The sequence below is a fragment of the Terrapene carolina genome, unplaced genomic scaffold (assembly GCF_002925995.2).
Source record: "Terrapene carolina triunguis isolate 2854851 unplaced genomic scaffold, T_m_triunguis-2.0 Scaffold231, whole genome shotgun sequence".
Classification (NCBI taxonomy): Eukaryota; Metazoa; Chordata; order Testudines; family Emydidae; genus Terrapene; species Terrapene triunguis.
The window spans coordinates 10,389,800-10,416,033 of NW_020664582.1; the positions used below are offsets into that span (position 1 = coordinate 10,389,800).

Genomic DNA, 26,234 nt, shown 5'->3' on the forward strand with positions numbered 1-26,234 from the left:
GGAAAAAAAAAAAATCTGCTGTCTAGCTTGTTCCAGATAATCAGCAGCACTTAATATGCCCTCATTTGAATATGAAATTTCATCACCGAGTGTAATTATTAAAGCATCTGTAGAGCTGAGGGGGGCTGGAGGGGTCCCTATTCATTCAGAAGAGTGGAAATCATAGCGAACGTCTCCCACTTCTCTCCAACAGGCAGTGTGTACTCAGGAGATCAATACCTAGCACTCAGCTGACATGGGTTAAGTTCACTCTTCAGGGACAAACTCAGGCCCCAGCCCTGCAAACACACATGCGTGAGTAACTTGATGCCTGGGAGTATGCAGTTACAGGCTGGAATGCTAATGCTGATCAACAACATAATCATTAACCAGAGCTCTGGGGAGACACAGCAAAGTGCTGACGTGGAGCTAGGTCGCTCAGTCAGGCACCTGCCCGTACTGGATGGTGCGGCAGATAATAATAATAATAATTAATAATTAATCCTCCCCATCAGTGTGCCATCTATCCATGATACCTATCAGACTTGTACTGTATCATCTGAGCCCCTCACAACACCCCTGCGAGGCAGGGAACTACTATTACACCTGTTTCAGCATTGGGGAACAGAGAGGCTAAGTGACTTGCCCAAGGCTACTGAGGAGGCCTGAAGTGAAGCAAGGATTTGAACCCAGGCCTTGCACAGTACCCTAACTCCTGGACCATCCTTCCTCCCACCTCACTGCAGAGTCCCAGGAAGCAAAAGGGGAATGTGTGTGATGTATCATCTCCAGAGTGGCCAGCTGGCTGGTGCAGTGGGATCCTCCTCACCTGTGCTCATGCCTCTGGAAGTGCTGTGTTTGGTGACTGTGCCTGGCCCTTGAGCAGGGGTAGGGGGCTCAGGAGAGGAGAATGAAATGGGAGTGGACTTGTGGCTAAGGACTCCTCCCAGAAGAGGAATTCCCTGTCGCACTCACAGCTTTTTCTGAGCCCCAGCAAAGCCCGTGAAGAGTTAATCAGAGTCATTAACAGTGCCAGGTGGTAAAATCAAAGACAACAGATGATGCAAGACTCATAGGGCCAGGCATACAGGTTGTCATACTTCATCTTTAGCCACTGCGCAGTGCCACTGCTGCAATCCTCTTTCACTTGTGTTTGCACGCAAAAACCACTTGAATTCAGAGAGGAGCAGAAAGAATAGGAAGGGGTTGGATGGACTGATTCACGAGCAAAGGTAAAAGCACTAAACGGGCCTAATTCTCTTCTCTCATCACTAGTGAAGCTCCGTTGGCTACAAATAACATCTGTGATTTAGAATCTTGAACAATAATTTCTGTCAATGAAATTTTAACTTGACCTAACATTCTAATAGGTTTCCGTTGCAGGAGATGTGATATGTTCAGTGGAACTTCTCCACTTTGGACTGCCCCCAGTTCAGCAGCGTGTCCAGCCAAATGCAGACACCAATGTTTGCAATAAAACTCCCGTTGAGTTCAGTGGGCTCATGATTTGGCCTTACACCCTCTAAACTGCAACACAAGAAGGTGAGCAAGAAACCAGCACCAAAAACGTGTCGTAGAATTAGGAACACAGGAACTGCCAGACTGGATCAGAACCGAGGTCCGTCTAGTCATGTATTCTGTCTCAAACCATGGCCAGCGCTAGATGCTTCAGAGGCATAAAAACCCTGCAACAGGCAGATGTGGGATAATCTGCCTCCCATATTAGGTCTGATAGAGGTTGACTAAAACCTGGAGCATGATAACAAGCAATTTAGGAGGGATATTAAATCTCATGAATTATGTTCTTGATATTCTTGTTATCCATACAAATGTCCAGTCCCTTTTTTGAATCTTTGCACGGTGGCTTCGTGTGGTAATTAGTGCCACAGTCCAATTTTCCTTGTGGGGAAAAGTAGTTCCTTGAGTTGTTTTTGAACTTGCCATCTTTTAATTTAGTTGAACGTCCCCTTGTTCTTGTTCAACACCAGGCAAAAATACATTCACAGGCATAGCACCAGTCAGTTCGCTGCAGCGATAGCTATTTTTCGCATCAGCACCTCTCTGGTGAGTCAGCATGTTCGTCATTTGCATCGCTGGATTCCATCTGCATTCAAACCATGCACCGTCCGGAGAACGTCACCGTGCTGCTGGCTGTCAAAATCATGCAGTTCACCCAAGCCAGCTTGACGTGGCTCTGCCATCTTTGAGACACTGCCCGAGGCATCCCTTTGAGGAAGCTTTGTGGTGCATCAGAATGTGGCCAGTTTTGGCACCTCTTGCAGAATGTTCTCTGCATTCCTGAAGGACATCATAGCATGGATTACATGGGCTTGTTTTCATGGTGCATTGGCAAAAAGAGACATGATTTGCTAGCTAGTAAAACAACAGGGGAGGGACAGATTGTAAGGTCTTACGGGCAGGGACTGCCTTTTTATTGTCTGTTTGTACAGTGCCTAGCACAATAGGGTCCTGTCCATGACTAGGGCTCAGGTACTACCACAGTTCAAATATTAATAATCAATAATAAATCCTTAGGTTTTGTCACACAGAATATTCACCTTTGTGTGCTGACTCACTAGTGAATACGGAGGCATCCGAGCTCCAAAAGAAGCATTAGCAGACAAACTAGCATTACACCTCCTACACATTCTGCAACAATGTCCCAAAAGGCTTTAGTACTAGCACTGTACTATCTGCTGTTTTGGGACAGGGGCCATAGCTGCAAAACATGGTGAGGGTTTAGCAACTCTGAAAAGGAGGCCACCAAGTATTAAAATATTGGCCTAGGCACTTAGACACTGTAGGGAATAAAGATCTCTCTGGCAGGCTGCAGAGCATTGGCTAAGCAGCCATTTAGAGTATGCAAGTGCTAGGTAGGCAAAATATAAACTGCAGAGGGAAAGTTTTGCCTGCAGAGTATAGTCACTGGAGGTTTAAAATTCTCTTCCCAGAACAATTCTCCTCAGAAGATTTGCCCTCGTGATGGGCCAGGGCCACAAAGTTGGAATCCATGGCGACGCATCCCCCAACGTTCAGATGCAGAGTTTGGGTTCTGCCCCCAATAGCATCCTGAGCCACATCGTTCGGATCTGGCTCTGACCTTTCCTAAGTGTTGCCAGTGTTCAAACCCAGGAGTTTGCTCTGGGCCCGTCTCTGGCTGTTACATAATCTTTGCAGGGTTGTAACCCAGAAAGTCATTCCATTTGCATTTCAACATCGCTGCAGCATCCCGCTCAAGGGTGGAGGGCTTGGGCGTCATAAGCGACTGAAATAAAAACTAGCACAGAGAAAGCCTGTTCCAAGGTGGAATCCTCCACTAGCCCCTCGGCAAGAGGGGCCAGACCAGGACAGCCTGCCCCCTGCTTGCCCCATTTGTAGCAGTAGCAATGGGGATACATACCCCAAGACACCCTTGCAGTAGCCACGCCTGAGATAGCCCCATATACTGAGACTCCCCCTACTGCAGCAGCCAGGACACACACAACCCCAAGAGGGACATAGGAAATCCCCACCTACTGGAGGGGTTGGGGCTAAGACCTCCCAGTCCCCCTCTCTCCCCTCCAACAGCAGAGGGGCCGCCCTTTACAAAGGTGGATCTCCCCTAGGAAGATCCCCTTCACCAGCAGCAGGGATTCTGCCCTCCCCAGTGCCAGAGATGAGACAATCCCATACATCCCCCTCACCAGCACCAGAGCCCCTCCTCAAAGACCCTCCCCTGTAGCAGCGTCTGAGACAGACCCCTTACAAGAGATGGGGGGGGTCTCCTCAGGGCCTCCCTGCAGCAGACGGCGGACACACCTCCCCACTGCCCAGGACCCCGGCAGGCGCTGGAAGACCCCCACACTGCAAAGAGTTCCAGTGCAATCGCTGGGGTGCTGCGCCTCTGGGACTCCCCCCTCCCTATAGCCGGGGCACCACCAACCCCAACGCCGCCCCTCACTCCCAGGACAGCAGCTGGGACATCTCTCCCAATGCAAAAGCTGGGGCCTGTCCCCTCCCATCCCCTCTCCTCCCCCCCAAGTGCAGCAGCTGGGATTTAAGTCACCAGCATCTATGAGCTCCTCCTAAACAGTGGCTCTCCCTAGCGACCCCTCCCCAGTAGAGCAGCAGCGAGGATGCCCCCCTCCCACCCTACCGCAGCAGCTGGGATTTCCCCTCCCAGGGCAGCCATGGGGGGAGGGGGGGACTCCCAAGTCCCCTTCACCAGCCTCAAGGACGCTCCCACCCCCAGGGCAGCAGCTGGGACCCCTCACCAGCATCTCCTGCTAAAACTTGGATTCCCCCCTCCCCCCTCCGGAGCACCCATCCCCCCCCCCGGGCTCCCACTGCCGCCCCCCACTCACCAGCGCACCAGCTCCCATCGCTTCTCCCCCGGCGCTTTGCGGCATGCCATGCCCCCCCCTCGTCCTGGGGGTGCTGCTAGGGGCCGCGCCTCAAGCCAGGGGCGAGCGGAGGGTGTGTGTATTCGCAGCGGCAGCAGCGCTAGCCCCTGAATTGGTGCATTGAAGGCAGCAAACTGCTGAGGGATCCTAGATTTCCACCCAAAGGCCGGCAGGAGCCGAGCAGGATTTTCGGGGGGAGGCCAGAGTCCGCGCGCTGAGCAGCCCCGGGTCCCGAACGCTCACAGGACGCGCCCCCCAAAACCGCTGGAGTCTCTCGCTCCAGCTCCTGCTGGGAGGATGGTTTCTGGGCGGCCGGATCCGGTTGCTTGGCCCCTGCTGCCAGCAGCTCATTCCCTGGGGACCTCAACCTCCCCGGCCCTGGGAGCTGGGACAGCCCCACGCGTCTGAATCAGCAGCAGAACTTGCCCCAAAGTTTGGGGCTATGTGGATGCCGGGGTGGGGGCTTAGTCCAGGCTAACCTCGAGCTCAGACTGTTCTTGTACTAAGTGTCTGAGAGTTTAGTGCTGGACAAGGGTAGGGGACTGAAATGATTCTGTTTTGTTTACTGCAATAGTACCTGGGGGCTGACAAAAAACAGAGCCCCTTCGTGCTAGGCGCTGTACAAACAGAAAACAGTAGGCAGCTCCAGCCCTGAAGAGCTTACAAGACAGACAGACACAGGGTAGGGGAACGGGTGTAACAAGCCGAATGAACAATATGATGGCAGCAAAGGGCACTGGGTGGGAGGAAATTAGTAAGGAAGGGATGGAAAGAAAAGTGAAGGGAGAGGGGACACTGAAGGGAAGGGGGGGACAGGACAGGGGAAGTCTGTCCACAAAACAGGGACATTACGGACCATAGCGCCTCCCTCCATCCTAACCTGGAGGGAACCACTTCTAGAAGTGGGTGCATAGGTCTGTCTCCATTCCTTCCTTGAGCTCTCTGCCAAAACCACCCTAAAAGGTGCCAGATTAGTCCCACAGCTAATAGGAATTTCTGTGGTATGGATGACGGTTGACCGAGAACTGAGCTGAGACCATAAAACTCATTTCACACAGAGCACAGTCCTAAATCGTTCAAAGCTGATGTTATTCTCAATGCACTTGGGGAAAGAGACAGATTAAATCAAATGAATTGCACAATTATCCTTTCTGTCAGCATATATTTACATACACCTAATTAGTTAGATTTTCTACTTTACTTATGGCATTGGGCTTGCAAAAAACAACAGTAGAACCCCTTCAAAATAACGTTACTGATTTAAGCCTCTGGGTGCTTCAAAAATCTATCTAGAGCTTTTTAAAAGAATACAGATATGGATTTTTCTGCAGTGAAATATTTTACAGACATTTTCAGAACCTGCACATTTAACCCTTTGTTTCTGCACTATTGAGAACTATGATTTCATTGTCTTATGAAAAGCTGTAGTATTTTTTTATTTTTAGATGCTCCTTTCATGTAGCTGATATTTGGAAAATGCCAGCTTTCCAAAGTTAGGCAATTCCTTTGTGAACATTTTGTGCATGTCTATCTTATGCCAGGTTTCAGAGTAGCAGCCGTGTTAGTCTGTATCCGCAAAAAGAACAGGAGTACTTGTGGCACCTTAGAGACTAACAAATTTATTAGAGCATAAGCTTTCGTGGGCTACAGCCCACTTCTTCAGATGCATCTTATGCGTCCCCCCAAATACCCAGTTTGCAAGGCCACATCAGGTATTACATGAATAGGTGAGGTGCACATAAAGGTATTGTAATTTTATGGTCATATCCCTCAGATTTTAGAATTAACTATACTGAGAAGCTTATGTCCCCACAACATACAGAATTTGTTTCTATTCTTCATTTTGTCCATTTAAAAAGAAAAAATCTCTCAAAACACCACTCTATTCTGTACACACAATTCTCTCCAGGGAAGAGGCTGAGGGAGAAAATGAACCACGTGACAGTCAGATGAGAATCATGTTGTTTAATGCACAAGGGAAGGTGCTCAGATACTGCAGTGATGAAGGCAATATAAGAAACGATATCAAACAGAATTCTAATACATAGGAAAAATACCTACAAACTAAGTGCCTGGTCCAAAGCATATTGAAGTCAGTGGAAAGATGCCCAACGAGCTTTGGATCATGCTTAGTGTTTGGAGCCTAGTCCTTAGGAAGTCATATGCAAGACACTGTATTTCACGGGCAAAGGGACCTACATTCCATGGCAAACGCCCTGGATCCATGCAACAGAACAGCAATTTTGCAGCAGCTTCATTTAAATCAAACATCTATCTTTCATCTATCTTTTCTATGGCCCATGTTACCATATTATCTCAGCACCTGACAACCATTAACCTATTTATCCCTCCTAACACCTCTGGGGGGGCAGAGAAGTACTCTTATGTTCACTTTACAAAAGGGAAAGGGAGGCACAGAGAGACCACGTGACTTGCTCAAGCTCACACTGGAGGAAGTCTGTGGGGAGCAGGGACTTGAACGTTTTCTGCCTGATGCTGTTTTCTGTACTGCGATAACACAGCTGCATGGTGAAAGTTGGCCGGAGGTAGAGTCAGCTGATAGTTGGAGCTTTTGACACTTGACAAGGCATGGGAAACAGTTGGGACCAAGTGCATCAGCTGGATATTTTGAAAGCAATTATCAGCCAGCAGTTGTTGACACCTGAATTGTCAATTAGGGTTCCAGGTTAACAGCCCTTTGAGCGAATGGGTTCCTACCTCACAGAGACTATTGATTCAAGACAGCAACACTGCCTCCAGATCATGTTTTCAAGGTCCCCTTCACAATTAAGAGGATATAAAAACAAAGGCTGCCAATTTTGCAAAGATGTGGGCACATGCTTAACTTCATGGGTTATGAGTAGTTTCAGTGGAAGCAATGTGACTACTCAAGTAGATCAAGCTAAGCATGCACATAGGTCTTTGCAGGATCAGGACCTTCCTTCTGAATAAAAGAAGGAGAAAAGAGCTTGGAATAGGAGATGAAGGATGGATTCCATGGCAAATTCTGTGGTAGAATACACAGAGGATCAATCATACGTGCCCTTCAAAGATATGTTTCCCATACAATTCAATGTACACAATCCTTCAGTTAGATCCATTTATTGATATTGATTTTATAAGGCCTCTATGCACTTTTTTCCTGTTTACATTTTATCAGAAATGCTTATACTATTTGGCGGATGTATTTTCTGGCAGCTTAATGTCCACACACACAAAAAAATGCATGATTTTTTTATTCATAAAAGCTATCACCCAAGATTGGGATCTCATCGCAGTAATCATCCATCATCAAGAAGTGCCCTTGTCACACACCCATTATAAATTCACAAGCCAAAACAGAGGACTCGATACTGCCAAGTGATGAGACCATGCTTTCTGCTCCAGTTTCCATCTAAAAAATAAAATGCTATACAATGTACAGAAATGCTTTTATTATTATGCAGTAAGTGACCAATCCTCAAGATGTAAGCAAAACTCACATGGATGATTATAAGCTTTTCAAGGTAGGGGCTGTCTCTTTGTACATAGATGTACCACACATGGCGTAGAAGAAGAGTTCCAATCTTGGTTAAGGCCTATAGGATCAACTGGCATACAAAGGTGGCCAGGATGCTAGAGTGGGTCTCAAGAAATGTAGGTTCCATTCCCTGCTCTACCGCAGGCTTCCTGGGTGACCTTGGAGAAGTAGGTAGATGCCTAAATCCCATTGAAATCAACAGGAGTTAGGTGCTTTGAAGATCCGTGTCTCAAGTACTCATCTGTAGATATAAAAGATAATAGTACTTCCCTACATCACAGGGGTATTCGTTGAGAGGATAAATAAATTACAGATAGGTTTGGGAAGGATTTGATTTTTATTGGTAAATGTCAGTAGACCATTACACACAAAATGATGAAAAAGTGTTTCCACCGATAATTATCGAAATTTACAGATAGGCAAAGTGAGAAAACTGCTGCTTGCAAACAGAGTTTGATTTAAAGATATTTACTTTCTATATTTTGACATACGACGTTGACAAGTTGTGTTTTAATGGCTATGATGCTTTAACTTTTTGAATCTCAACATCTACGGTCATTAAATTAATTATTGTCTGGCATCCCTCTTGTCCGACACCCCCCATTGTGAAAATTTAAATCAATAAAATGCTTACAACCCATACATTTTCAGAGTTGTGCAAAATTATGACAGTTTTTAAAAAAATCCTTTAAAATAAACATGGATATTATCCACTGAAATTATAAAAAAAATAAAAATCAAATTCTGCCAAGCCTAATTATAGAGTGTGTGGTGCTCAGATGGGGATCAAATAAATACACGTGATAGAAAGAAACAGCAATAAAGTGTTTTGCATGAATCTGGTGAGACTCATTGATATTAAGGCCCATTTACATCACCCCAGCAGGGTAAAGGCAAAATAAAGTGAGCATAAATTACATTGACTCCCACTTTCTGCCAGAATACTGCAACTGGATCTATACAGGTGGGATCTGTGTCAGCAAAGAGCATCACTGATTTCAATGGGCCACAAGAATCTGCCTGCATGCATCTCCCTGCAAGACCAGGACCGCTTCAGGATTCTGCCTGTTATTTATTTTCCAAAGCTAGGTGCGTTTAACCTTTGCAAAATATGGTCATGCCACCACAACCACTGAGCAACATTGCTTAGGCTAAATTCATCTGTCCTCTTGTGAGCGTGCAGAGCGGGATCTCTTTGAAGGCTGACAAATTGCATTCCTTAGCTGGAGCAAATATCCTTGAGTCTCTGATATTTTTAAATCCCCATGGTAATATTAAGCTAATGTTCAATTTATCAAAACCCTCTAGCTTTCAGTCCTGCACCATTTAAAGGAGTTTCTTAGGAGGTTCTTCACAGCAATTAGAAGACCAGACACCTCAATAAGGCTGAGAAATAGCATTTAAGGCAAAATTAAAGTCAAATTAAATTATATTAAAGCAGAAATTGCCCTAAACACTAGTTTTGGGAGATGAAGGGAACTAAATACATATTGAGTCTCTGATCCAGTTAGACACTTAAGCACAAGCTTAATTTAAGCACATGGTTAAGCCAATGCCGATTTAAGGGCTGGAGGCCAGATTTTTAAAGGTATTTAGGCACAGCATAGAAAACCACCTAGTGGGATTTTCAAAAGGACCTAGGTGCGTAACTTCCATTGTCCTGTTAGGTGCCTAGACACCTTTGAAAATTCCATTTGTTACCTACTGCATCTTTACATGCCTCAATACCTTTAAAATCTGGCCCCTAACTCCCAGTTACATTAAGGCTCTGTTATACCACTGTGAAGAGATTTTGGTGTAAATTTAATTTACTTCCATTTTAAGATCCTTTTACACTCCTAGAGCAGAGCAGAGTAAAGGGGATTTAGGCCTTGCCTACACTAGAAAATTAGGGGTGGGGGGGAACCCCACCTCCATTGGGTGAATGCAGTTATGTCATTATGAAGCTACTTTATACCAGTATAGCTTCCTGTATGGGAAGGGGAATAAAAAGGCGGCACCTTTTATACCATAACAACTAAACGCATGCTATGGCTTTTACCGGTATAATTATTTCGGTGTAAAAAAACACAACCCTCACTGAAATTATACCAGTAAAACTTCTCAGTGTAGACCAGCCTGAAGGATAATTGAGAATCAGGCCCTGAAGTATGTATTAAAAAGTAAACGTGTTTAAGTGCTTTGTTGAATCAAGACTTTAAAACAGGTTTAACTCTCAGCACAGGCGTAGTCTCATTTACATCAATAGGACTATTCGTACGCTTTAAGTTAAGCACATACTTAAGTGACCTGCTGAATCAGTGCCTTAAAACTCAATCCTGCACACACATCTTGTTTCTGCCAGTGATGGGTTTTATGCAGAGCAGTACCATTGATTAGCACAGGGCTTATCCTCATGGAGACAGCAAGCCAGGGAGCAAATCTACAGCACACTTGCTTATCCACTCTACTGGGCTGAGTGGAACCTGCCAATCGAGCCCTGCAGTGGGACTGGGATCCCACGTGTCCTGCAGGACCTGCTGCCGTAATAGCAGGACAGGATTCAAAAAGAGTCTCGTGCTGTTCCATAGTGCACTCTGACCTACTGCTGTTTCAGCATAGTAGTGGGGTCCATACAGCCAGTTATTACACAGCAAGCTAGCACGTACGTTTTCACCCCATCTTGCCACACACTGTTTCCATGTAGACAAGCCCCCTCACACTTCTTACTGATTCACCCAGCAGTTCTGTTTCTTGCATGATAGAACTGGGGGCCAGATTCCAATACCTTTACTGATGTTGAGAAGGACCTTACTCTATCAGTGGCCTGCTTGATATCAATGGGACCACTCTGGAGTAAGGTGTTACTCAGCATAACTAAAGGAATCAGAATCTGGACCTGGGCTTCCTTCTCTGTATGTTCTTAGATTGCCTCCCACTGAAGGGTTCTAGCTACAGTACAGGATCCATTTCTTCCAGCAGCAGCCTCAGCACAATTAGAGGGACACTTTTCAATTTTCTGGATAGAATCAGGAATTGGTCCTACACAAGGTCAAATGGCCCCAGGCCAGATTTGCTTTTAAAATGAAGAAACACTTCCCCCCTATAGTGCCTGCAACCCAAACATTTGCACAGCTGAGCCCGGAATACATTGGAATGATGAATACATTTGAGGAAATCACAGCGTGCTCACAGCTGTTCCACAAGCAAAAAAGGAGGCAAAATTCACTGAATAAAGTATCCAGTGTAAATTACTCACTCAACTCTAATTACATCTCATTGGGTAAGAGCTTCTTACAGCCTACTCCTCTTCCACCACAGTTTACATGCAGATCAGCCACAGGTCAACATCCTTCATTATACTGTGTCCTCCACCTCCCACCCCATTCCTATACCCCTTAAGCCCACTTGAATGGTTTGCTTTAGAGGGGAGTGGAGATTAGACAGAGGGAGGAGTGGGAGAGAGCAGGAAGTCACATTATTAACAACAATTTGTATCTTTGTAGCACTAGTTCCAGTCACGGACCAGGACCCCATCGTACAGGCACTGTACAAACACACAGAACAAAAAAGCTATTCCTTTCCCCAAAGAATTTGCAATCTAATTCTCACTCAGGTCGTAAAGAGTTTAGGAGGGAAAGATAATACATCCTGGAGCCAAAATAACAAAAGGCACATTGGAGAGAATCCTGAAAAAAAGAAAACATAAAAGCAAAGAAAATAAAGTACTAAATGGCCAAACAAGGAAACCGCCATTCTTAATCATGAATTTCTCCATTTAAAAGGACATTGCTTGCTTTAAAATACATTAAAAAAAAATCTGATTCTGCAAAGACTTACACATGGCTTGCAATCCAACACCCATTCAAACCATTGGAAAGACTCCCATTAACTTCTCTGGGCGTTAGATCAAGCCCTCTATGAGTAACTTTTTGTTCAGATGAGCAGTCCCATGCAGAAAGGCAAGACCCAAATACTGCAAATAAATTCATTCCTTTATCTATGTTACTGATAACACCTTAGAAAGCATTGGTTTGATCCAGTTGATTTTTCACTGTCTAAGCTGTTTGTTTACCGTGTGATTTCTCTGTTTGCATAAAGAAAAGCCATGCAGTCAGGTTCTGTTTACAGTCACTTGGAAGCATGACATCAATGATAGTGTTTTATTTTGGTGCAATGTTTGCGTTGCAAACACCACAGAAGGATGTTTATGGTTTGAAAAACAAACTTCTGTGTTGTGTTCCTTTTTAAATTATGGAAATATTTCTACCGATCTCTGGTTTGATAAAAGCTGGAGGCTCACTTTTCAGAGAAGCCAAGAACTTATAATCAATGTGAGCTGTATATGCTCAGCACCTCTGAAAATTCGCAGTGGTGGGAGGTTAGAAAATTGAAATTTGCAATCAAGTACAACTGACCATGAACTTGCAAAGATTAAGATTTTCAAAGGCACAAATGGCACTTAGGCATCCAACTCTCAGTCTTCCAATAGGAGTTAGGTGCTTAGTTTCTGTTTGTGCCTTTATGCGCACTAGTAGTCCCACGAAAGTAACCGAGACTGCTTGTGTACTTAAAATTAAGCACGTGCATAAAGATCTGCAGGATCGAGGCCTGTAACTGTCATAGTCAGGGTTTGGTCACACTAATTGTAGATATAACAAAACCAAAGTAAATGGGAAGTATGGTGCCTCCCTAATGCTAAAGTGACACTGGGTACAATTTTCAAAAGTGCCTTACAATGTTTAATGGCACTAGTAAAATTGGTCCTTCAGTCCCTGATTGTGCATTAACCACATGCTTATGTTTGCGCAGAATTGGGGCCTTGGTGATGGAATAGGGTAGTATATTATTGTCTCTAGAAATTGTACATACTACAATGCAGGCATACAAATGTTGAGCATATCTGGCACATAAATACTTTGCAATAGCAGCTACAAAAGTGCCATGTGAACGCCTGTTATCACTTTCAGGTGACATTGTAAATAAGAAGCGGGCAGCATTATCTGCCATAAATGTAAACAAACTTGACTGGCTGAACAAGAATTAGGACTGAGTGGACTTGAAGGCTCTAAAGTTTTACCTTGTTTTGTTTCTGAGTGCAGTTATGTAACAAAAATCTACATTTGTAAGTTGCACTTTCATGATCAAGAGATTGCACTACAGTACTTGTATGAGGAGATTTGAAAAATATTATTTCTTTTGTTTGCCATTTTAACAGTGCAAATATCTGTAATCAAAAACAATATAAAGTGAGCACTGTCTGCTTCATATACTGTGTTGTAATTGAAATCAATATACTGGAAAAAGTAGAAAAACATCCAAAAATATTTAATAAATTTCAATTGGTATTCTATTGTTTAACTGTGCGATTAAAACGGATTAATCATGATTAATTTTTTTAAACACGATTAATTTTTTTGAGTTAATCGTGAGTTAACTGCAATTAATTGATAGCCCTAAAAATATATAGATTGAAAGTCAATGGGTTGTAGGCACCTAAGTCACTTTGAAAATAGGACTTAGGCACTTTTGAAAATGTTACCCACAATATATTAATCATAATCAAAGGAGTTTAGGGCTTCACCCTATAGTGAGCTTTGCAGAGACAGATTTCTGCCCCCACGCAGAGCCCCATTGGTTTCATTGAGGTTCCACGTGACCACAGGGTTCATTGGAAGACTGGGGCCTTGGATTGGTAATGTAACAGTGCAGAACTGAATTTCTGTGATAGGTTTGAATAAGCTGGGTCGTAATTGAATATTATGTCAGTGCCACTAGAGGTCAGTGTCAGGTAAGGAACTGCCTAGTGTGCTAGACTGCATGAAATCCAGACAGAATTCCCCTATATTTACTGCCTTATTTATTTATTTCTTAGAGATTTGTTGAACTCTTATAGGACTGCTTTCAAAATAAAAAGCAATGAACATCAGCAAAAAAAATCCCCTGGTGATGAGCAATAGAGCAATTCTGTCTCCAGGGAAGTCAATCCAAAGGGCACATTCATACATACACTTACTACAGGGTAAACACAAGGCTCAATGGCAAATGTTTCCAGAATTGGGCACGCACTCTCTAGTTCCTTCACTGCATTGTAGAGGATAGACTGTAATTCTAAGTTATACACAGGTTCACTATATAAAGCCATAGCTGATCCTAGTAGTGTCAATGGCTGAACTACTCTTGATTTCAATGGGACCAGTATTTAGCCTATAATAACTTTCTTATAAGAGGTTCCACTCAATCGTAAGGGGTTCCCCTGAGGAGGATACTCATCCAATAAACTGCAGAAATCTCATTCTGCGGAGTACAGCAGCACATTATCTGCCAAGTGGTTTAGGTGAACCAGTAATTTGTTCTTGACATTGAAGTATCTTCAGATTTAGTTTTTTATTTGTGTGTCACTGGAAACTTTAGAATATCTTTATTCCAGAGCTTTGTTATCCTTTAAAACCAAGAAAAAGTATGCAACAGTGAAGTCATTTCTATGTATTCAGTGTAATGTAATGAATATGTATTCAATTAAATACAATATAGGTTGATTAGAAATAGAGTGAATGTTTGAGGGCTTAAGTAGGACTTTAATTTGGCATAAGATTTGTGCAAGGACTCTGCATAGTACTGATCCCAGCCAGATCACCCTCATAATCAGAGCCTGCTTTACTAATGGGTAACATAATAGGATGCGCTAGGAAGAATCACCATGGTCATTGTTTGGTTTGAAATATTACTAGGTAATGGGCACTGTCTGGATGCTTTAGCTGAAGGACCTTTGTCATACTCCAATCAAAAACGGAGACGCAGCTCTTTGGGAGTAATGAAGAGCCTGTTAATCCAGTACGCTACAAAACTGCTAGAGAAACACTCTTAGAAAATGTGTTAATAGCATGTGTGCATTGCAGCTGAATCCAAGCTGCTAGGTAATCACTACAGAGGCAGTATGCTCTATCCACACTTAATTCTGGACACGAAGGATAGATTGTATTCCACTACCGCCCCTCTCTTCAGTCTAAGTGTATCCTGGAGCAATGACCTCATTTAGGAGGCATCTGTCCGTCCCTGAATGTCTGACCTTGATCGTTTGCAGACTTGTCTTTTATACAGTGGAAAAATCAATGAAGATTGTACAAATCTAGTGAAACATGATGCATTCAGAAATCATCCCCTTGCATTTATACAATTTTATTTTATCCTGAAAAACTACATTTAGAGAAGGGAAAATGAGACACTAAAAATAACCCTTCCTGCAGAGCAAACTCCGAATAGAAATAAATTATGCATTGGCAAATGTGGATCTGATCGTTACAAATGTGGAGGATGGCAGTAATAATGCAACAACATTTCTCTGAATTAGAACAGCATCATTATGCTCATTTTAATCCATCACTTAACTCAGCATTCCAAAAGGAACTCATTTGTTATAAGCACCTCATTTGGAGAAAAGCCCACAGGAGCAGGCAGGAATGGATGTGTGTGAGGAAGAGATGGAGCTCCCCATTACATTTGCTGGAGACTGGGTCTTAGATAGAGAAACTTGAATAATTAATTGAAAATAGGGGGTTCCCCCTCCCCATTAATAATTATTCACCAATATTTTTTCCTTTCTTTGACCAGTTCTGGTTTAGTGTAAATTAATTGTGCTCCATAAACGAAATTGACTCCAAACTCTCAGCCAGGTCATTGCCCCACTCAATAGTGCCATGTTGATTTACACCAGAGAAGGATCTGGCCTTCTGCTTATTTAAAAAGAGTCCCAGAGATGGCGCACACCTATGAAATCACACCTAGTGCATCATTGAAATCAATGGAGCAATGAGAGTTTACACCAGATGAGGATTTACCCCTCTCTCTCAATTCCTGGCTTGGTCACTGTGGCCCAGATCCTCAAAGATCTCATGGGAGTTAAGTGCCTAAATGCCTTTGAGGATCTGGGTCTGAGACGTTGGGCAAGTCACTTTGCTTCAGTTTCCCAATTGTTAAATGGAGAGCATCATTTTTTGCTCACTCATAGACTTTAAGGTCAGAAGGGACCATTATGATCATCTAGTCTGACCTTCTGCACAATGCAAGCCACAGAATCTCACCCACCCACTCCTGTAACAAACCCCTAACCTATGTCTGAGTTATTGAAGTCCTCAAATCGTGGTTTAAAGACCTCAAGGTGCAGAGAATCCTCCAGCAAGTGACCCATGCCCCACGCTGCAGAGGAAGGCGAAAAACCTCCAGGGCCTCTGCCTCTGTGAACTGCTTTGAGATCTATGAATGAAAAGCTGAAAAGTGTGACGTATTATTTATTATAATTGCAATGCCCATAATCGATAAGCAGCAACAAACAGGTTTTCTGATTGTAGCTTCTAGGGAACTCTTCCTAGACAAGTTTTTAGCATCACACAAATGACTTGCAATCCCACCTAAATGGTGAGAACATTTAATTGACCGACGCAAGGGACTCTCTAACAAATCTTCAGTAGGCTGGGTTTGGGGCCTGCTGCAAAACTTGTCTATTTTCTCTGGTCTTTGCCTTAAGAAACCCATTGGGAAGTGTTGCATTTTTGTGGTGTTTTGGGGAACACTTTTCATAGCTGAATGACCTCAGTGGACCAGAGCTCCAGCTGATGTGACTACACATTGCTGTCAATCTAGTGATGTCAATTGAGCTATTTACACCAGCTGAGGATCTGGTCTAGTATAGATTATTCTTGGTATTTGTGTGTGTAGTTTTAGAATAACCAGATCTACATTATGAAACCCCACACACGGATTCCAAGAATATCACACACTAGGCCAGATCAGGGTCGCTCCATTTGTATGTATACATATACAGAGGAAGTGTTTGAGTAGAACTTGCGCCAAACTGGGGGTAAACAATTCTCTAGACATTATCAAGGAATTCCCCTTCCCCTACCCATTTTTCACTATTTTTTTTTTATTTTTTCTAGTTTTTTCCAAACCAATCCAGAGGTGAGGGGAACAGACCTGAACCCTGTCTCCATGTCTCTCTCTCTCACACACACACACACACACACACACACACACACACACACACTCTTCCCACTGACTTTTTTTAAATCCTTCTCCTGTGCCATATTTGTTGGTCACCATTTATACACTGAACAATAAATATGTGCCCTTACTCTTTAAAGTAGCTAAATAGCTGGAAGAAGCAGCAGCAGCATGTGCCAGCCATAAAATCCCACAAGGTTGGGAGCTGGTTTTTTTTGTTTGTTTGTTTTTTTGAAGGCAAGATTAGAGTCCTGAACAGCTTCCAAAGACGACTGGAAAAAAACAACCGCCGTGGGAAGTGGTCGAGGAATCCTTTCGTGAGCTGAATGCAACTCCGGAGGCATTTGCCAAGGCGATGGGTGGCTGGAGGAGAGGGATTCCTTCACTTTTCAGCACCCTGGACAGCACTGCTCTACCCAACGGCGAGCAGAGCCGTATTCTGCCTTTCCCCTGGATCAGCTGTTAAGCTGGGAGCCCAACGCCTTTGCTGGTTTCTGCATTGCTGGGATCAGCTCTGGGCACTTGGCCTCTCCCCGGGATAGCCTAGCAGATCTGCACGCCAGGGGCGGCTGGAGGGAGCTCATGGCTCCCCACCCCGGCCGCTGCCTTGCGGGGGTGATTTCCAGCCCCCAGCGCTGAATCAGCATCCTCCCGTGCAGCGGGCACCTCTCCCGGAGGATTTCATCACGCGGAGGTTGTCCGTGGAGCCATCCCCTCCCCGCCGGTGCAGACAGCCCGGCTCTGAGCTCACCAGTTCCGGTCACGTTGCTGTGTGTTGACGCCTTCGCTGGCTGGAAGCTGCGCTCCCCGGGAGCCGGGGGCCTTGCGACCCCGTCCTCTGCGCTGGGGGGACCCGGGCACCGCTCTGCCATGGAGACCGCCACGTCGGAGCCAGGGCGCCAGGAGACCCTGGAGCAGATCTAGGGCAGAAGGGAGAGAGGGGCTGCGGGGGTTGCAGTGCCCCCCCCATCTGAGGATTTTGGGGGGTGGGTTTTGGGGATGCGGGTGGACGCTTGGAGGTTGCACTGGCTTTTCTAAGCCTCCCCCCTTCCTCCACCCCAACAAGCTTTGTCCTTGTCCAGCAGCTGTGCAACACCTCCCTGGATGACACCCTGCAGCTGCCAGCACGTTCGCCTGTCGCCTCCTCTTTCCTCTCAGGTGAGAGAAAATGGGCATGTTGTATGGTGGGGGAGATCTGGTCTTGGAGATGTGTGTGTGTGTGGGGGGGGGTGAGACACAGAAAGGCCGGGGGGGGAGAGAAGAGGGCATGATTGCATGGGGACTCCTGTGTTTACGAGTGTCCTTAGCTGAGTGGGACTAAGATCCGGAGTAGCTTCAGAACTGGGATGATCAGGACACAGTACAGGATGACTTTGCGTGATGCTCAGATCTGTCCTCTCCTTTAAAATAGGCTGGGGGGGGGGGGGGGCGCGGGAGTGCCTTTGGTGCCTGGTTAAACTCAGAAAAGAATTAAAGACTAAAATCTAATGGGTTCAGCGCCTGTTCAGTGACCCTGACACTAACTTCTCTAATTCAAACAATGCCTTGAGTCCTCACAAGGCCCATTTCACTGAGGCTGGGGTGGTGCAAGGCACACAGGGGGTGGGTGGTGAACCCAAGCTATTTGATGGCTGGGGGTGGCTCTGGTATCCCTGCCAATGCTGAATTATTAAAAGCCTTTATAAACCTCCTTTCTCTCCACCCCACATGAGAGCATTCCCTTGTGCTCTCCAGCTAATGAGGGGCTTTAAAGTGGTTCCAAGCTACAGTCCTTTCCTGCAGGAATCAGAGAGCTAGCAAAGATTTAGCTTTTCTAGGGCCAGCAGAAGTAGCATCTCCTTAAAAGGGATATGCAGTCGGGTTTTAGACCTACAGCAGTGACAGGGTCTTGTGTAACCCAGGGGAATTTTTCCTCCTGAAGTTGCCTGGAGCCCTTCTTGGTGCAGTTTTAGAAGTTGCCTAGCCCCTGGCAGAGGGGCTGATGGCTCTTCCTTCCTGGAGCTGCTGGTGAAGATGGTTTCAGAAGTGCATAAGACTCTGCAATTGCTGGTGAAAATAGGTAGAGTCCATGAGAGTTTTACCACTGAATTCAGTGAGTGCAGGATCAGGCCAAAGGAATCACTTCTTATGATCTCTGCACAGTGTTGATTGTGGCCCAAATTCTGCTCCCAGCAATGCTAACATGAACCTAGAGTAATTCCCGTGAAGCCAAAGAGAACAGAAGTTGGCCTTATATGTTTAACTTATGCAGTGAAATAAAAAACCTTAGCTGTTGGCTGTTACTCAGGCAGGAATGTTTAAATAATTGATAGGAAACAGATTTTTCATTCATATATATTTATTTAAAGCTTAAGTCAGGGTAAAAGAGATAAGACTAGCAAATAGGAATCTTTTGGTGAAACCCTGGCACCATTAAAGTCAATGAGAGTTTTGCCAATGACAGCGTTGGGGGTGGGGGAGTATCAGGATTTTGCCTCCAGTTTCTGGTCCTGGCTTTGCCACTGCCTCTGGGACCTTGGGAACTCACTTAACCTCCCTGTCCTTAACTTTCCACAAAAGGAAAAAGATTAAGCCTCACAATACCAGTGCAAAGTAATTTTATATATATATATATATATATATATATATATATAAATATATAAATATATAAATATATAAATATAAATAATGCTCAGATCTTCAAGTCAAACGTGCTATCGATGTATATAATATATCAGTAATTATGCTGTGAGTGTGTGTTATTTTAGGAAAATGCAGTGGGAGAGATTAGGGAACTAAAGTCTGAAAGATCTGGCCCCTTGAGTAGGTCTCCTGACTGCTAAACTAGCTAGCTTATCATTTATGAGGATACAATTTACATGAGTAAAGATTGGGCCTTAGTAGTGTGTTGTTCCTTGGTCTGTATACACCAATACCAACATATTTTACACACACACACACACACACACACACACACACACAAAATGCATAATCAGAAATTAAATCTTTTGCTTTTGTTTAGCCAACGTTTTGGTATTCAGTAGAACGTTAGCCTGAAAGCATCTTCTTAGGCTGCGTCTACACGATGAGCCAGGGGTGCAATTCCCCTGTTTGTGTACACATACTCATGCTAGTGCTCAAGCTCGCAGGAGTATAAGCAGTTGAGTCGCGCTGAGTACAAACCTACCTAAGCTCTTCCTCGGCTGCCGCCGTGGCTTCACTGCTATTTGTACTTGAGCTAGTGCAAGTGTGTGTCTATAAGCAGGAGAATCACACCTCTAGCTCATGTAGACTTAGACTAGCTGACTATACAACAAAAGCCATCGGTTAGTAGATTAGAAACTGCACTGATCATTCCATCTACTTTTCAAACACTGGTTGAATTACTTCATTACTTGTGACTATTATTAATTAGCACCCAGAGGCACATACAGATCAGGGCCCCATGGTGCTAGGTACTGTATGTGCATACAGTAAGAGACAGTGCCTGCCCCCAAGAGTTTACAGTTTCAAGTGACAAGACAAAGGGTAAAAGAAAGGAAGCATCACCACCATTTTACAGATGAGGAAATGAGAGAGAGATTAAGTGACTTGCCCAAGGTCACACAGGGAGTCTGTGGCCAAGCTGGAAACTGAACCCACATCTCCGGAGACCCAGTCCAATGTCTTAACCATGAGACCAACCTAAAATGAACTGATCCTCTTTTCCAGGGGTTCTCAAACTGGGGGTTAACACCCCTCAGAGGGTCACGAGCTGGTCAGCCTTCACCCCCAACATTTACAATAGTGTTTAATATTTTAAAAAGTGTTTTTAATTTATGGGGGGGGGGAGAGGTCATACCCAGAGGCTTGCTGTGTGAAAGGGGTCACCAATACAGAGTTTGAGAACCACTGCTCTTTTCTAGTTGGTTTATTTTCGTGTAGCATGTTTCACCAGCACAAGTCCTCTGCTGACCTAAAGAGCCTGTGCAGTATGAACTCCCTCCAGGTGAGGCACGTTGGTGGAGTAGCGTACAGCAGGAGTTGCAACAGACAAACTTTCTCCGCACGGCTCTACCAATGTGTCTCAGCACTGCCTAGGAAGGATCATTTCTAGGGGCGAGAGTAGTGTGAATTCTTCATGCCCACTGAAACCTTGGTCCCACTGCTGAGCAACAAGCGTGCTAATGAGTGTCAACTCAGGAGCGTTTTTTACATAAAGCTTTAAAAAGGCAGAAGTGCAAAATATTGACATTAAATAAATAAAAATGTTAATGTGGATCCTATGGGCCAGATTCTCATTGACACTAAGGGCCTGTTCCATCCACTCTTAGGTCCCTTCTAAGCTGCCAGTCTAATGAGAGTCTGGCTTTACTAGTCCAAAGGGAACTGGACAGACCACACTCATTTCACGAGGCTACTGAACAACCACCCAATGGTCTGACCGTTAAATCATTGCCCACATGAGCTGGATATGAATTTGCAACACCGTCGTGAAAGATTCTACTTCTTTCCCCTCTTCAGAAATACCTCCTTGTCTTTATTAGTATGCTGCCCAGTGCCCCAGATTCCTCCTCCTTTAGGAGCAGGATGGTGGAGGGAAAGATTGCTCTTTTAAAAGTATAATCCATATAAACTGAAACCCAGTTCCTAGATCTCCATGCATCGGAAGGGATGACCATGACATTTCTGCTTCATCTATTATTTAACTTTAAAAAAAAGAGCCCAGGTTTCAAAGAACATGGCTTAATAAAAGCATCTCTTTTGGAGGAATAAAAAGCGCATCACCTTCTAATGATCCCTCCTACCAAGCCGATCAGCCAGTACAATAGGGAGTGCGGAATGTTCTGGCCACAATTTTCAAGTTTGAGTGCCTAAGGTCAGGTAACTAAAGTCATCTTTAGGCACCTAACTCATCAGGTTTATTTTCAGAGGCCTTGAGCACACACTCCCATTGACTGCAATATGAACTGCAGGTGCTCAGTACCCCAGAAATCCAGGCCACTTTCAGTTAACCCTCACAATCATTGTGTGTTATAGGTAAGGATTAACCCCATTTTATCTTTGCGGGCACTGAAGTACACAAATGGCCAGATTTTGAAAGGTATTTAGATGCCTAAAGAAGCAGAGAGGCCCCTAGTGGGATTTTCAGAAGTATCAAGAGCACCAGATCCTCAAAGGTATTTACACTCCTAACTCACACTGAAATCAATGCGAGTTAGGCATAGTGGGATTTTCAAAAGTGCCACTAGACTCCTAGCTGCACATTCAGGTGCCTAAATACCTTTCAAAATCTGGCCCTATATGCCTTGCCCAGGACCATCCAATGAGTCAATGGAGATGCCAGAGTATCCCAATGTCCACACTTAGTTGCTGATGCAAGGTGTAACATTTTTGAAGGTACCTAAGTCCCTAAGGCCCATTTGAAAATGGCACTTGGGCACATTTTGAAATTTTACCCATGACCAACAAGTGTGCATGAATACCAATACTATCTTCTCAAATGGCTTGTGTAGATTTGAACCACTCCCCGTGTATCAGAATAGATATTAAAAAACTAAAGGGTACAAAACTTCAGGTGGGGAGGACCCAGTTTTGTTTATTCATTGATAGGAAGTGTCTCATGAAGGCCCTAATCCTGTTCCCACTGAAGCCAATGGCAAAACTCCCAATGACCAGTGCTGCAGGATCAGACACTATGTAAACTGGACACCTTTGACTTCATCCACGCAGGACAGACAGACAGCAACTTATCCAGAGAAATTGCCAGCCCAAGGCCTAAGCACCACTTAAGATCTATTTAAGCCTTCAAACAGGTGAATTTCACCAATTATGAGCTATTTAACTGGGAAGAGAAGAGTGGTGATTACATGTTACCAAAATGGAAGCCGGCTAGAAAGGAGATATCAAATCAGAAACCCAAGAGGCGCAAAGCATTTCCCCAAGCCAAGGAGAAATATCAGTTTTTCTTGGGTTTTATTCCAAAATTTTGCTACAACTGTAACTCCCTACACAACTCATTAGCTCTCACCTGGAAAGGCAACTGTGTGTTTCTACTGCACATATTTTCACAATGGAGAACCTAGTTCCATTTTCCCTGTCTGAAAATGTGCAGATATTTCAGTGCAATATATTATGTTAAAGAGCCACAATATGGCCTTGTTTTCTACTCAAATATTAAGACTGAGAATTTCACAGGAGCATAAGAGGAGTGAGGCACCCATCTTTCATTGACTGTCAGTGGTATTTGGGTACTCAGTGGTTATTTTCAAAAATGCCCAGTGATGCAGATAGGTGCTTTTGAAAAACCTCATGAGCCGTCTAGGCACCTAACTCCCCTTGGTTTCAATAGGAGTTGGCACCTAACTTACTTAAGCACTTTTGAAAATTCAACTAGGCATCCATCTGCATCTTTAGACACCTAAATAATCTGGCTGAGTGCCTATCTCCTTAGCTTAAAGCGGAGCATCTTGGAGAAAATGGAGTTTTGCCTGCGTGAGGGGATCAGGCCCATTTCTGTACTATTTTAAAAAGGAAAGTAAGAGAGGTTGGACCTAGAGATATTAAATTTTAAATGAACAAAGTGGCGTGCGTGATTAATGACTAAAGGCCCAACCCTGCAAAGGGATCAGTGTACAAATGCTATTATACCTTTAGAAATCTGCCTGGTTCCCTTTGCAAGACTGATGCCCAAAAATTCACAGCCATAACAAGAACCCTGCCGGGGCCACTAACTTAAGCAGCAAAGTTTATGTTGTATTCCAAGTAGTCAACATAGGGAGTTTATCTACTAGTAATAAATCTGTTCAGAATTCTTCAGTTTAGTTGAGATCAGGCTCCTGCCTGGGGTTTAAAAATGGTCTATTTTTAAAAAAAAATCCTTTGCAAACATTTGCCTGCCAGTAAATCAAAGATTTTGCACTTAATTAAAATGTACGTTGAACCAATAGTGAGGGGGACTTTCAGAGATTAAGACCTGAAGAGACCATTGTGATCATTTAGTCTGATCTCCTGCAGATCAGTGACCCTAGAACTTCAACCAGGAATTCCTGAATCAAGCCCAGTAGCTGGGGTTGAATCAGAGCACATCTTTTAGAAAGGCATCTGGTTTCAGTGTAAAGACTTCAAGTGATGGAGAAGTGTTGGACCAAGACTGTCCAAGAGACCTTGCTTCTCTTCCGAACTCTGCCAAAGATTGCCTGTGTGACCACAGGCAAGTCATGTAGGGACTGACCCACTGCCCACTGAGGAAGCCTTCTGTTGACTTTGATGGGCATTGGATCCAGCTCTTGGTACCCAATTTTCATAGCTGCTATATACTCACCACCTCAATGGTGAGTCAATGAGAAGGAAGCACTGGTGCTCAGCATCTCTGAAAAAAAAAAATCAGACCCTTAACCTCTCTCTGCCTCAGCATTCCTATTGAAAACAGGGATATAGGTATGTACCTACCCCCACGAGGTGGCTATGAGTTTGTTGGTGTTTGTGAAGCACTCCAAGGTCCTCAAAGTAAAGTGATTTGAGATAATTGAATGGAAGATGCTACAGAAGAGTAAAGCATTATCAATCAACTGTTCCTTGGCCAATAGGAAAAAATACTTTACATCAGGAATTACAGACAATGACCTGTGCATAGTTCCCCCATCTTGCAACACGGCACAGCAGTTAAATCTTGTGAATCTCACCTCTATTCATTGAACTAAATGCTCAATTAATTGTCGCTCTCTCTACATTATAGTAAAGGCAAAGAGAAAAAAGAAAGGAAACAATCATTCACTGAGCATCAGATTTAAAAATTCTTAAGCAATCCAGGTAGGTTAATGGATGGGCAGATTGCCACCGTAAGGCAGTAATTCAGCCAGAGGGTTCCAATAATATAAAACAAACACTTGAGCAGGTTATAAACATTATCGGAACACAGATTGAATTATAGCCTTAGTAATGGTTATTGGCTCTTACGTTGTTACTCATAATATACAGAAGCACAATCAATAGAAGGGGAACAGAAGATTCATTTTTTAAAAATGAAAACATTTTAAGAGTGGGTTTAGAGCTTGTGAAAGGTGATAGAGTGGCAGCCCTGAGAAACCTCTCATGCCACAGCGGGCTATCCCCATATCACTGCATTTCAACCCAGCTCTGACCCTAACCCTAACCTCCGCCTCCACCAGCTAATGTAGACGATGACTCAATAGAGCTGTTCCATTTCCAGCTTCTCTGCTGTCTGCCCTTTGACAGCAGTATGACTGTGCCTTCTTACCAATGATGCCATGGTGTTCCAATGAACACAACTAAGTGCCTGTCACGTCAACACAATCGTGCCATTCTCATTAATGTTCACAGCAATTTCACACATGCCCCCTGGTGATACAGCAGCTCCCTAAAACTTAGAAGTTGTGAAGAAGTCCAGCTCTAAGGCCTCTGTTCAGCAAAGCACTGAAGCATGTGCCTTAAGCAGGTGAGTAGTCCCACTGAAGTTAAGCACATGCTTAAGGGGGAGATTTCCGAAAGTTCAAATAGGAGTTGGGCATCTTACTGTCTTGGGAAATCTCCCTCTGAGTGCTTTGCTGCATCAGTGCCTATGAGAACTAGGTCAGCCACTGTGCCAGTCAAAGGAGCATGATACATCTAATATGTTTAAATGCCTTAGACCTTGTTTCTAACTTCATACTGGTGTTGTACCAGTGTAACTGCATTTAGTTTAATAATTAATATTTAGCTCTTATATAGGGCTTTTCAATCAGTAGCTCTCAAGCACTTTATCCCCATTTTACACATGGGGAAACTGAGGCACGGCTCTGAAGTGACTCACGCAAGGATACCCAGCAGTGGAGTCAGTAGTAGAACCCAGGTCTCCTGAGGGCCCCCCCCCCATCTGTTCCCCTGACTTCAGTGGAATTACTCCTCATGTACACTAGTGTAAATCAGTGGAGAGCGTTCAGGCTTCTAATGGACTCGGAGCAAAGCTTGCAGTCCTTACTCAGGAAAAATCCCTGCTGCATCTATACTAGAGGCCAGAGAACCATATCACTGGAAGCTAGAGCTAGTTAGAAAGTGGTGACCGTGTCCATTAAAATTTTTGAAAGAAGCAAAACCAGGCTCCTTAATTTAATGTTTACTGAGGAAATGTCAGAGGGGTTTTAATTCATTCCCCCCCCCATTGGGGGGGGGGAAAGCTATTTTCCAGTGAAAAATAGGTTCAATGGAAAATTTTCAACCAATTCTAGTAGAGACATTTAATGTAGATAGGACAATATCACTTGAAAATAAAGTACGATAGATAGAGTGTTAAGTACTCTGTCCAGCCTAGTGACAGATGTGTCCAGAGATGTGATTCCCACAGCTTCCCTTGAGAAACCCTGTTGAAAAATCTGGATAAATTTCACCTTTATGAATTTCCGGATATTCACTTTAGG

At 44.2% G+C, this 26,234-nt stretch overlaps 2 protein-coding genes across 3 annotated transcripts in view; one reads left to right on the top strand and one right to left on the bottom strand.

The window, feature by feature from the left end:
* The window catches only part of RAP1GAP2 (RAP1 GTPase activating protein 2), a 251,691-nt gene extending 247,319 nt beyond the window's left edge, over positions 1-4,372 (bottom strand). For both annotated transcript variants that reach the window (XM_026656558.1, XM_026656556.1), the window contains exon 1: positions 4,323-4,372. In XM_026656558.1, coding sequence (XP_026512343.1) covers positions 4,323-4,372 — 50 coding nt within the window. The remainder of the gene's footprint in view (positions 1-4,322) is intronic.
* Positions 4,373-17,730: 13,358 nt separating this feature from the next.
* CCDC92B (coiled-coil domain containing 92B) overlaps positions 17,731-26,234 on the top strand; it is a 50,499-nt gene continuing 41,995 nt past the window's right edge. The window contains exons 1-2 of the mRNA XM_024195369.2: positions 17,731-17,744; positions 17,946-18,018. Coding sequence (XP_024051137.2) covers positions 17,731-17,744; positions 17,946-18,018 — 87 coding nt within the window. The remainder of the gene's footprint in view (positions 17,745-17,945; positions 18,019-26,234) is intronic.